Below are 12,713 nucleotides of genomic sequence, written 5' to 3'. Positions count from 1 at the left end.
GCTGGCAGACAGCCTGGCCACATGGGTCATGTCTAGACAGCAAGTAGTTTTGGGGTAGGGTGCTGTGTTCTTGTGGCTGCTATACAAGTGTAGTCATCATAGCCATGAGAAGTTTTAAAATGACACAAGTCTGCCTAACTTATGCAGTTTCACATATTCACCCCCCTCCCACCGAAAGCTAATACTCCACACCCACTTTGTTACAGACAACAGGACAAGCAGAATGTAAAGTCACCACCTTTTATTAAGGCACAATTCCACAGAAGCTGTGAGAACACATTCACCCACTAGGCACAGCTTTCCATCACCACCGGCCAGCCATGTATCGGCCTCTGGGGGCCACCAGATCGATTTCCCCACTGGACACCACAGCCTTCTCATGGGAGGAGGTGGTCTTGCGTACAGCAGCAACATCCCTACCTGAAATGCAGGGAGGCAGGAGTCAGACACACAGCCATTCTGAAGGGGAAGCCAGCCAGCCTGGAGCTCACCTTTCCTGAAGCACCTCTGCTCACAGCTGTCAGTGGCCGAAGGGCGGCACACAGCTACACTGCAGTGGATGAACCCCTGCAGAGACACAGCAGGGCTTGCATTACTCCACATTTACAGGCTAGCCAACAGCCACAGCTCAGTGCCGTTACCTTCCCCCGGTAAAGTTGCTGGGAAGCTGGGTCCACAAATGTGAACATCTTGACAATGAAGCGCTTGTAGTGGGTTGGGAAGGGAAGCCCAGAGGAGCCATCCACAGGAACCAAGGTGGTCTGGTACTTGTCACCCTGGTAGGGACACCTGTACCAGGACCTCAAGTAAGGAAGGCTCATTTCTTGGTGGTAGTACCCCCACAGGGGCCAGCTTGTCACTCACCCATCAACCAGGAGGCTCCACTGAGGCAGGCTCAGAGGGTCAAGGCCAGCTGCAGCCCAGCAGTTCTCCAGAACCAGGACAAGGTTGGGGTCTGTCCTATTCAGGATGCGAACCTCTACATACAGTGGCTGCCGCAACACCTTGGTAATAGGGTAGTCACTGTCCTGGTAGTAGGAGGTATATGCAGCAGCTCCTGCACAGATACCAGCGGGGGGGGGGGGGGGGGGAGGAAACCCAGTCACCACATACCTACAGGGACAGTAGCAGGTCCCAAGCTGTATTGTACCTTCATCACACCCTTTAGTGAAACACTGGCCATTTGCCAGCCTCAGCTCCACCCGGAGAGGCCCTGGAGCAGCTACTGGCAGGGGTGGTGGAACTGTATTCACGGCAGCCACCAGGGAAGCGACCTCAGCACCCCAATACCTACACTGGAAGAGCAGCCTGCCAGGCAACAGCAGGCCATCAGATACAGACACCAGCAAGTAGGGCTACAGGGCCAAAGACTCCACTCACTCATAGAGGGAGTCCCTTGTGATGGATCCCAGGGGGCCCACACCAACTTCATATGAAGAAGTCATCCTGTTCTCATACACTACATAGTCACCATCCAGCTAGAAAGGGAACCACGGGTAAGCTACACACCTCAGCAATAGAGCCTCATCCACAGCCTGCTTCCAAGGATGCAGAAACCCACCTTGACCACAGTGCCACAGGCAGTCACAGGGAAGGTGTAGATGGCAAAGGCATTTGTAGTGGCAACAGGGAGGCAAGGGGCAGCATTTCCACCCAGCAGGGAGAGACTGGCCACATCCAGCTGGGGCACAGTGGAATCCTTGGCCACCACAAGCACAAACTGACCATCCCTTGTGCACTGCACAGTCACTGTAAGAGGGAGCCACACATGCCTAAGTTTAATTCACATATACTTAGCCAGAAGAACCATGACTAGGAAGGCATCAGCCTCACCTGCATTCCCATAGTAACACTGCTGGCCATCAAAGCAGCAGTTTATGGCTTCACAAGCAGCCTTGCCAAAAGCAGGATCCCCACACGGAACCCTCTCATACACTTGGCATTTGGCAGAAGTGGAAACGAAACCCTTCACAGCCGTATTCTGTGCGAAAGACACGGCGAGAACAGCGAGCAAGACGCTTGCGTGAACCCAAAGCTGCCGAATACAGCGCGATTTCTCCATGATGAATGTGAGTAAAGTGATAAGCAGTAGGCTGAATTAGTTCTTTAAATACCTCCTTGTCTCGATTTGCGTTTCAGTTCAGTAATCGGGTTAATAGGGAAACCACACGAGGTTGCTTGGAATCGACTTCGATCCGACTAGAGTAATTTGCACCCAGTATTTACTGATTCCACGTACCTTATCTATATTTAACATGTACGCAGCCCACTAAATCCCCAAAGGATATTTATTATGTTTCGTATGCACAATGTAATAATTATAAGTTAAATTGTATGTGAAACGCACAGTAGATAATTACTACTTATTTGCAGCAAATATTTACCGATTCCACCATATCTACTTGACATCATACATTCAATGTAAAATGTATATTACGTAACAGGCTTGGATGCCGATCATACGAATTTCTACTGTGTAGGTGTTAGTAGAGTGTTACCTTTCTTTGTGTGATTAGTGGTTTGATGTGTGTCTCGGTTGAGCTACGTTTGCTGCACATTAAACTCGTAGATGGACAGCGTTCTCAAAGCGCGATCGACGTAGACATATATTATATATTTCAGTTATTTTTCGGGATACCGTGACGCATGGCCTGAAATCGGGCCACCCTATGTAGCCTATATCGATACTGTTTCTGTTGTTCATTAATTCAAATAAATGTGTAGGGCTTATACAGGTTTGCCAACTAAAACACATCTGGCGTGGCATTCACACTTTCAGACTATCGCACGAAATCTTACCGTAAATCTGTATTACTTCCTTATAAACCTAAAATTAGCTATAACAATAGCATTGGGGTAGTCTGCAAACCTTTCAGACTATTTACAAGGTAATAAAACTGTTACGTACATGTAAATGCGTTTGCATTCGTGTGCAAATTAAGCTTTATCGAACTTATAATGTCACACCAGGAGGCTGACCAAAGCTGCCTCTCTCCATATATATAACAGGTCAACCCACATTAAAAGGGTAATTCAAAAATAAATATAACTTAAAATGGGTTGTACATTCTTAACGCATGCACGATGGTAATTAGGGAATTTTGTTCAAGACTATAGCTACATTATCTGAACTTGGTCGTTGCTCTTCTCCTGTAGGTGACGGGGGCTCCTGAAATATCGGTACCAGGCCTAAGAGATTCGAAGCATATTTTAAATTCTGCATAATGGTCATTTATTACAGTTTAGTGTGCAGGTTTCATTCTTCGGCTCTCCTCTACCGTGGCGACGGTAACTGCGCACTGTCTCGCGTCGGTAAGTTTGCCTATGACGGTAATTACATGTTGTGACGTCATTTAAGCCGCGCCCACAGCCATGGCGCTTCCTGGTTGCTCCGTGTTTTTCCTTGGTGTCGTGTCGCTGTGCGGACTCCTCTGCTGGTGCTTTCGCTGCAGGCTAACTGGGTGGCCGTTTCCGAGCAGAAGGCTCTTCGCGAAGCTTATGGCCCGGACGGAGAAGCCGCTCTTTCGCATCGCGTAAGGCTGAGCGTTTCCGAGGCGCTGGAGACCGTCTATCCCCATTCATTTCCATAGATTGCTCGGAGCGCACAAGTTTTGTCAGCTAAACTCGCTGGATTCCTATATAGTGTGATAACTGTAACAAATTAGAAGCCCACCTTGTTTTGCTTTTGTTTCGCTTTCATTGCAGTTTCTGTTTTCGGAAATGGATGTTGCAGAAATGATGTGGCAATATTAGTTCGTAAGCTCGTAAGACGTGGTTTTCATGTAGCATCTAGCACTTATTACGTTTCGTTGTATTGCTTGCGTTTTTACTACTGCTATACTTTACTTGAAAGATTTGAGGCTAATGTATACAAACCTCTGTTCCTTGTATAAAACTATAAAGATTTACTTGCACCTGCTGCTACATTGTCACATAGTCGGATCATCCAAAAGCAAAATAATGGCTGCGAAAGGCTGATAAACATCAACGGAGTTACTGAATCCGACATTTAAAATGACGTGCACTATATGACTGATTACATTACTCGTCAGTTTCGTGGCAGTCGGCACGCCACAGCGTTTTAGAAATGATTTGTTCAAGGGACAAAAGTGTATCGGATGAAGTTTCTGCGTAATTTTGCAGACTTACACTGCAGCTTTGAATGTGTCGATTCCCTTGCCCATGCTGTTATTTTAGGTACACGCTTTACACCAGGACCAAGCTGGGCTACATGTTCTACAAGCGCCAGGTCCGAAAAGCGCACGAGCGCTTCCCGGCCGGTCACTCCAGCGCGCACCCCGTGGAAATCAATGGTTTGTGTTTAGTGGCTGCTTGAGGGAGAGCAATTATCACTTATGTTTCCTATATGTGGATAACACATGTTTGATCTGTCGTCAGGTATTAAAATAATGCCGATTCCCGTTCTTACGGACAACTACAGCTACTTGGTCATTGACAGGGAAGCAAACCTTGCTGTTGTCGTGGATCCAGCCGACCCACAAACCATACAGGTATGTGATCTTATATATAAAATAAATGTATGCATTCAGATACATAATAGTCTAGAATAAACCATGTGTTTGTGGCCATGATTACAAACTAGGTTCCAAAAGCTTTGAAGTTCCAAAAGAATCTATAAGAATTTTTTCTTTTTGGAATTTCACATGCTTTCATATCTAGTGCAGCTGATGCGTTTCTAAAACTGAATGAGATTATGGTTATTTTTTCTTCATTGTATGATGCTATCTCTCAGGGTCATTTTTCCAATGATACGTCTGTTGCAATGCAGCTTGGCCATTGGCTGTGCTGTGGGGCTCTTTTGTCAGCCTGGCCTGCGTACCAGCCTAAACAGTCTCAGCTCTGTGCCAAGCGCTGTTTGGGACCACCAGCTGCCCCAGTCAGCACTGGGAGTTTTTCCTGTTAATTTCATGGTTAGCTCCAGGATAGTTCCACAAAAATCACTTTTTTGTTTAGATGAATCCAGTCTATTCTGTGTTGGTTCCTATTCCGTCTTTTCAAAATCACAGAGACCTGTTGTTGTTTTCAGCTTATTCACATCTTTGAAATGCTCAGTGCTTAATAATACTTTTTCTGTTAATAATAATTTTTCTAACTCCATGTAGGCATGTCTTGAGAGTGAAGGGGTGACTTTAGAAGCAATCCTGTGTACACACAAACACTGGTGAGGAGAAATTATTTATAATTGTGCTTCTTAATAATTAATATTTGTACTTTTAAAATAATTTGCAGGTTTCCTGTATAATCTTATGGGATAAGAAACTTTATAAATCTCGGGGACATTATACTAAATCCTATGAATGATAAAGTGTAACCAGATTTGACATAATTTAATGTAATGTTATTTGTATAAAATGTTAGATCTTGTGGTTTTAAAGTTGAGATTTTGTAACTAATTGACTGTCACAGTTAAATTGATTCCCAGTGGTATTGTAACTCCCTCCTGGAGGCAGACTTTAGTAATGCAAGATTTAAGTTCCTTTTGATTTTCTTCCAGAACTCTCCTTTGTACACTTATACCTTCAGCTATTACTGGTAGCTGAGTTTGCATTTGGCTTTTTGGTCTTCTAAACTTGGATAATGATGTTTAAAATGTTTATCCTACATAGTTTTTGCCCTCCTTGCACCTTCTATTGTGTGTGTGTGTGTGTGTGTGTGTGTGTGTGTGTGTGTGTGTGTGTGTGTGTGTGTATATATATACATACACACACACACACACACACACACACACACACACACACACACACAATAGAAGGTGCAAGGAGGGCAAAAACACACACACACACATATATATACACATATATATATACACCCAGGTCTGGAGATGCTAAGGATGCCTTTATATATATAAAAAGAATTCGGGTAATCCGAAGGCAACAATAGTTCAGATTGTGGGGACTTGCATCCTTAGCATCTCCAGACCTGGGTGTCTGAATAAAACATTGTTTCCTTGAGACAGCCTTGTGTTTAGCCCTGTCACGCCTGTAAGGATCGCTTATTCTGGGTTTCCTGTACGGAAGTGAAGAGAAGAATCAATCTTTGATCTTTGCCAATGTCTAGAATAGATATTTGGCTGAGAAATTCCCATAAATGTATTCTTCTGGTTTTACTAATTTTATTTTTGATGAGAATTGACATATAAAGGTGTGGTTATCGCGATTGCAAGGGTTAGTTTCCCACCCCAGCTCTGTCTGTGTGGAGTTTTGCATGTTCTTGCATTTGCCCGTTATGAAGGTGAAAATGTTTGAGAGAGAGATCCATGTTTGCCCATACCTGTAGCAGAGTAATAGGCAGTACAGATCATTTTCAAGGGAATAACTGGCTTTCTGTTTTGTTAAACATCTCATTTTCTGTGCATTAATTTACCTTTTCTCTAAATACAAGTTCAATTCAGATTACAATTTTTGTTTAATTTGCATTGACTGTGCATAGTGGTGTTACGCACTTATGTTTAAAATACTTTAATATGATTATTTTGCTTGTCTTAATTTTATTAAGTTGAGATTCCATTTCTGTCTGCTTCCTGCTCTGTCCTTCCTGCAGGGACCACATTGGGGGCAACAAGGCCTTGAAAAACCTCCACAGCCCCTGCAGGGTGTATGGAAACCCAGTGGACAACATTCCAGGCCTGACACAGTAAGCGCTGGACTTTGCCATGTGGACATCGAGGCGCAGACACTATCCTGACCTCATGTCCTTATCCATCCATTTTCCATGACTGACTGTCCACAATTTTGCCCAGTTGGGAGATGGGAGGGAGCAAAAACATGGACTGGCGGTGGGTCCCTGAGGACCGGGTTGGGAAACACTGGCTTAAGCAAGTTCGGGCTCATAGTCAGCATGGAGGCCGTCCCAGGAAGTACCGGGTGCAGGGCAGGGGAACATCCTGGACAGGATGTTGAGTCTTTTGTACCAACTCAAATTCTATTTTTAACAAACTTCATAGTCCCAAGGTTCTTTTTATGTTATAAGGTCTCCTTATGGGTCTGCTGTTGAAATCAGAGAAATAAAGCAGAAAATGAATTAGCCTGAAAAATGAGTCATGGGTGATTGCTGTAGATTCTAGGGCTGCTGAGAACACATTTGTCTGAGTTTCTAAACCAGAACTTCACACTTTTTTTATGACCAGGTTTTCTGCATTTTTGCTGTTGTAGGAAGGCCAGCTGGTCTCTGAGCTAATTGTTGGCTTGATAAGCTTTTTCCAGTTTTTTCTCTTTCACTTTTAACGATAATGTGTTTTATGGAGTTAGACGGCATCTAAGGGAATGCATTAATGAAGGAATACAGCTTTTAGTGCATTTGTTTTCCTGACTTTGCAGTGATTCCAGAGCAGATTTAAATTGCTGTTATTTTGTGTGTGAATGAACAGTGTGCCTTAAGTTCTGGTAAGCAATGATGCTAATTCTGACGCTCCCTGGTTGATGTTTCAACCAACATAAAAAATTAAATCAAGCAAATAAATATTTACCATAAACTTACTGTTACATATAATCCAGAAAGAAATTATACTAGTAGCAATATTGTGCTGTATTTGCAGGTTTTCTTTGAATATTTCTATATTTTCAAAATACTCAGGCCTCTTTAAAATGTTACATTTCATAAGGTGTATATTTAGTATTTGTTCATAATTTCTGATGGTGGCCATAATTTTTAAATGCTGTTTATTTTTAATAATAATTATGCCTCTATTACAAAATAGCTTTCTCTTTTGTTTTGAATATACAATAAACAAAAAAGATGTTTTTTGTAACCTGTTTACCAAGAGTGCCAATTTATCAAGAGGCATGGTTACTGGGTGTTACAATTGATGGCCATTTGCTCTGGCATTCCGCTGAAGTTTTTCTGTGCCTCAGCAGTTCATTGCGGGAAAGTCTTTTGTCGTCTTGCTCTACAGGCTCTCTGCCATGTGCTTGTGTGGCTGGAGATCCTTTGCATCTTTTCGTTTGGTTTTTGAGCTATAAAGCGTAGTTGAGTCTTCGTGGGCTAATTCCTGTGCAGCTGTAAAGGCATTGTTGGCCTTTTTGGGAAGGGTGGGAGGTAAATATTTTACCTAAATGATCTCCAGACAAAATGTGCTCCAGATGTAATGTTTCTCTGTGTCATGTTAAGTATATAGGCTTTGTGTGTGTTCCTGTGCCTGGTCACACCTGCTTTGTGTTGGGATTCCAGCCCTCTCTCGGACAAAGACTGTATCGAGGTGGGACACCTGAGCTTTCAGGCCCTTTTCACTCCTGGACACACTGTGGGTCACATGGTCTACCTCCTGGATGGCCGAGCGTTTGGCGGACCGTGCAGTCTGTTCTCGGGTGACCTGCTGTTCCTGTCAGGGTGCGGTGAGTTCTTAGGGGTCCGGCTGGTATTACTCCTCTCCCTTTTGTAGTGCTCTCCGCTCATAAGGCAGCCCGGGCTAATTTAAACGCAGGATATCATCCTCCTCCTAGCTGTGTATTCAGTACAGGTCACGATGGAGGCATCGAAAGCTCCACACATGTGCAATCTCACACTATGGGCAGCTTAAGCTAGCTGCAGTGGGAAACGGGGAACCCAGAGGAAATCTGCGCAACAAGGGAGAACATATGAACTCCGCACACGCAGCGGGGCAGGATTTGAAGGTCTGAAGCAGCAGTATTACCCATTTCCCTGAGGCGTTTTTTTCTGTTTGCTTTCATTCTAGGGAGAATGTTTGAGGGCAGTGCATCCACAATGCTGTCATCACTGGATATCGTGGGCGCTCTTGGTGAAGACACCCTTTTATGGCCTGGTAATGCAGTGGTGCACGCCCCCCCCCCCCTACAGATGGAGCGGGAGATTGACAGGCGGATCGATGCGGCGTCAGCAGTGATGCGGGTGCTGCATCGGTCTGTCATGGTGAAGAAGGAGCTGAGCCACAAGGCAAAGCTCTCATTTTACCAGTCAATCTACATTCCTACCCGCACCTATGGTCATGAGCTATGGGTAGTGACCGAAAGAACGAGATCACGAATACAAGCGGCCGAAATGAGTTTCCTCCGCAGGGTGGCTGCTCTCTCCCTTAGAGAGAGGGTGAGGAGCTCGGTCATTCGGGAGGGACTCAGAGTAGAGCCGCATTGAGAGGAGCCAGATGAGGTGGCTCGGGCATCTGCTTAGGATGCCTCCCTGGTGAGGTGTTCCGGGCATGTCCCACTGGGAGGAGGCCCCGGGGAAGACCCAGGACACGCTGGAGGGACTATGTCTCTCGGCTGACCTGGGAACGTCTCGGGATTCCCCCAGAGGAGCTGGATGAAGTGGCCTGGGAGAGGGAAGTCTGGGTTTCCCTGCTGAGACTGCTGCCCCCATGACCCGACCTCAGATAAGCGGTAGATAATTTGTGGACGGATGGATGCACGAGGCCCATTCTCCAGCATTAAATCTGTCTCTTACAGGTCATGAATATGCAGAAGACAACCTGATGTTTGCTGCAGAGGTGGAACCACACAACTCTGCCAGGGAAAGCAAGTTTGAGTGGGTCCAACAGCAGAGGCGTCAGAAGTTATGTACGGTAAGAGTGTGATATGAAGACCAAACTGTACACGGTGGCAGAATGAATCCCTAAATGCATTTCAGGCTTTCTATGACCTGTGGAAGAGGCTGATTGGATATTTACTGGACTTCCTGTGCCAGGAAGTTTTCTCAAGCCATCTGGTGCTTCCTTGGCACAGCATGTGAGAACCAAAGAAAGAGTGAAACAGCTGGTTTTTACTTCTGAACAATTACACACTTAATCTCTACATTGTTGAAATTTGCATGCACGAATCATACTTCGTGCTGGGACAGGAAAACTTGTCTTATTTAATATATTTCATAAGGGAGCGGGGACTGATTTCTGGAAGACAGTTTTGCTGTGTGCTTGGTTGGAATGAAATTAATATTAGGGGTAGAAATTGGAGTTGTTCAGTGCATTGATGCAGAACAGAATCACTGGCCAGTGTACAACAAGTCTGTCTTTGCGCAGGTGTGGTGGATGGTTTTACAAAGTGACATATATTGTCCATTAGTGGCAGCTAGATAAGCAGTATATACTCTGGGGCCAAAAAAATGGGCCAGGGGCCCATGTGCACTCGGCTTAAATGTACTCGTGAGCACCTTCTATACCTTCTTGAGGGCATCTCTACCAGCATTTGCTAGAAAGCCTTTGTTATAGTGTAATAGTTTTGAAAAAAATCTGCAAACTGAGAAGGTCCTTGTATGCTAAAGTAATATTTACAGTGTTAAAGGCAGAGAAAATCACTAGTTCCGCTGTTAAGAGAACAGGTCAACATTTTAGAACAACAGGTAATGTTAGAAGTGAAGGACCTGGAATATCCAGAGGTATGCAAAGCAGGGGCGCGCAAAAAAAAAAAACTGAAAAGTGCCAAGAAAACAACATCAAAAAGTTCAAGAGCTCTGATAACAAGAGACTTTCTCGATTGGCAAATCAAAGGTTGTCGTCTTAGTACCATGTCTAGAAAATGTACAAAAAATCCACTGCTGTTTTGGCAGATTATGGAAAAATGTTATGCTCGTGGTTTTAGTGGAGTTGAGTGAAGGAATTTACAGTTTGAGTTGAATTTCATATCAACTACAGTTAGATGTGAAGGAAGAGGTGCTGTGGTGTGGGCAGCCTCTTCAGCTGCTGCGGCATGTGGGCTGCATCAGTGTGAAAAATCAAGTGCAGGAGAATACTGCAGAAAGGCTTATTTCACAACAGAGAAGTCGTTTTCCAAAGAGAAATGGCAAACGCCACTAAAAGTGGCACGAGAACCACGGCACGAGTGGTATGAGAAGTCCATCAGTCTCATGTTTCAGCCTGGTCAGCATCAAGATTTAGACCCAGTAGAGAACATTCGGTCTGATGTTAAATAAGACCTAGTTGGGAAATATTTTTCCTCCACTTAGCAACTGTTTGAATGGAACAATATTAATTCTGCATTTTGTAAAAATGTATCTACAAGTTTATTTTCAAATCTAACAGAAAAGCCTTCCTGTACTAAGTTATTTGTTTAATTATTGATCATTTCCTTACCATTGATTCATTGTTAAAACCATGAAAAAAATAAAGTTCTTGCAATTTTCGGCCCTTTTATTTACTTGATTGCCAAATCAGTTTGTGTGTTTAATGGTACAGCATTAGCAACCCTACTGCCAGGACTGACTCCTAGTCCTGCCTCTGGTTCCAGAGTCCATCCACCATCCAGGAGGAGAAGGAGTACAATCCATTTCTGCGGAGCCATTCTCCAGAACTGCACCGGTCTCTGGGTCTCCAGCAGGAGCCGGACGAGGACTGGGCCCACTTCAGGGCTCGCGTCCTGGAGGAGTTACGCAGGCGCAAGGACATCTACAAGGGGAGATAGATGCCTGAGTGCCCCTGGATGCCTGGAATCCAGGATGAGATACTGCTTGAAAAAATTAAAAGGAAAAAAAGATGGTGAATTACAGCACTCCTCAGTCTTCACATGCCAAATGGTTTTTGGTGTCCTGCCATAAAATGAGGTGTCTGAGACTTCTGCTTTTATTTTGAATTTATAGTGGACTGAGTCAGCTTGAGTTTGCGTTTATGAAATAACATTTGACTTCAGAGTGAGCAAATGACAGATACACTAGTCGTAACATGTTTAAATCCTAACCATGGATGATAATCTCACTTTATACATATGAGTGATAATTGGCTGTCTAAACTAAAGCTATGAATGATTCCTTTGTAGAAATTTTTGAACCCGCTGAGAGATTGACTGGAGTGATTTGTTGAACTTAGATCTTGAGCATTTCTAAAAACTGGTTATCTAACCTCAAAGCATAGATAACTTTCTTTGCTATGGCTGCCTGTTTTTAAAGCGATTTTTATCAAATGGGTTCTTTTTACAAAAGTAGAAATAAATTAATTCCGTCGATCGCGGAAACGCACCAAGTATTTGCCTGACATGAAATGGGATTCTGTGTTGCCATAGAAGGTACAGACTTGTATGCTGATGACCAGATGCTGCATGCATATTTCACCTGCTTCTCATGAATGATCAGTTCTTTGTGAGCTGATATTTAAAGCGAACGAAATGATGTTGCTCACTGCACTAATTCACTCAATTTAGATGCACTGGTGCAATGATGTACAGATATGTACGAGTCACGTGAGATATAATGAATCACATATGATTTCATTAACATGTTTGACTAAGCTTGTTTTTTTTTCCTCCTTGTGCATAACAAAGTTAAGTATGAATAAATCCAGGGGTGGCCAGTCTTATCCAGATAGGGCCATTGTGTGTATGTTGGCTTTCACTGCAACTGCCTAATTGGATTGCTAATTAGAGGTCTGATTGGCTGAAGAGTCCTCACACTTGGGTTTGAACAGCTGACCTAAAGGTTACCCAGAAACCTGCATACACACTGGCCACCCCCGAATGAAATGGCGACCAGAGGTGGAAAGTTCAGATCCAGAAAGATTTTGTTTCAGCCAGCCAGTTGAATATAATGAGTCAGTCACAGAGTACTCAACTGGTTGGTTAAAATAAAATCGGTATTTTTACTTTCTAGACATGAACTTTCCATCTCTAATGGTGACATTCCGTTAAATAAGTCATTTGCAGTGACACAAGGCACAGACTGTGGTTTTATTATGTACAGTGTTTACAGAAGACTGTTAAGTATGTTTAAAATATGACTTTTGATTAACAATAAACCGTTTGTGAGGATGGTTTTCGTGT

The 12,713-nt window shown here is 43.9% G+C and overlaps 2 protein-coding genes across 4 annotated transcripts; one reads left to right on the top strand and one right to left on the bottom strand.

The window, feature by feature from the left end:
* Positions 1-226: 226 nt before the first annotated feature.
* On the bottom strand, positions 227-2,098 carry LOC140577613 (zona pellucida sperm-binding protein 4-like). Its single transcript, XM_072700934.1, has 8 exons — positions 1,834-2,098; positions 1,562-1,749; positions 1,381-1,478; positions 1,151-1,308; positions 865-1,057; positions 642-789; positions 492-567; positions 227-420 (listed from the first exon to the last, which is right to left on the bottom strand). The coding sequence occupies exons 1-8, from the start codon at positions 2,060-2,062 to the stop codon at positions 305-307; spliced, it is 1,206 nt and encodes a 401-aa protein (XP_072557035.1). The 5' UTR covers positions 2,063-2,098; the 3' UTR covers positions 227-304.
* A 105-nt stretch (positions 2,099-2,203) lies between these two features.
* On the top strand, positions 2,204-12,703 carry pnkd (PNKD metallo-beta-lactamase domain containing). Of its 3 annotated transcripts, XM_072700935.1 has the most exons (10): positions 2,204-3,312; positions 3,453-3,533; positions 4,198-4,313; positions 4,399-4,511; positions 5,124-5,182; positions 6,562-6,654; positions 8,188-8,351; positions 8,693-8,779; positions 9,420-9,535; positions 11,193-12,703. In XM_072700935.1, the coding sequence occupies exons 2-10, from the start codon at positions 3,499-3,501 to the stop codon at positions 11,364-11,366; spliced, it is 957 nt and encodes a 318-aa protein (XP_072557036.1). In that variant the 5' UTR covers positions 2,204-3,312; positions 3,453-3,498; the 3' UTR covers positions 11,367-12,703. The 3 variants fall into 3 exon arrangements, with proteins under 3 accessions (XP_072557036.1, XP_072557037.1, XP_023695767.2); XM_072700936.1 differs by lacking the exon at positions 3,453-3,533; XM_023839999.2 differs by lacking the exon at positions 2,204-3,312 and having other exon boundaries at positions 3,347-3,533.
* The last annotated feature ends 10 nt before the right edge of the window (positions 12,704-12,713 follow it).

This window comes from Paramormyrops kingsleyae, chromosome 16, assembly GCF_048594095.1.
Source record: "Paramormyrops kingsleyae isolate MSU_618 chromosome 16, PKINGS_0.4, whole genome shotgun sequence".
Classification (NCBI taxonomy): Eukaryota; Metazoa; Chordata; class Actinopteri; order Osteoglossiformes; family Mormyridae; genus Paramormyrops; species Paramormyrops kingsleyae.
This window is presented reverse-complemented; position numbering and strand designations above follow the sequence as displayed.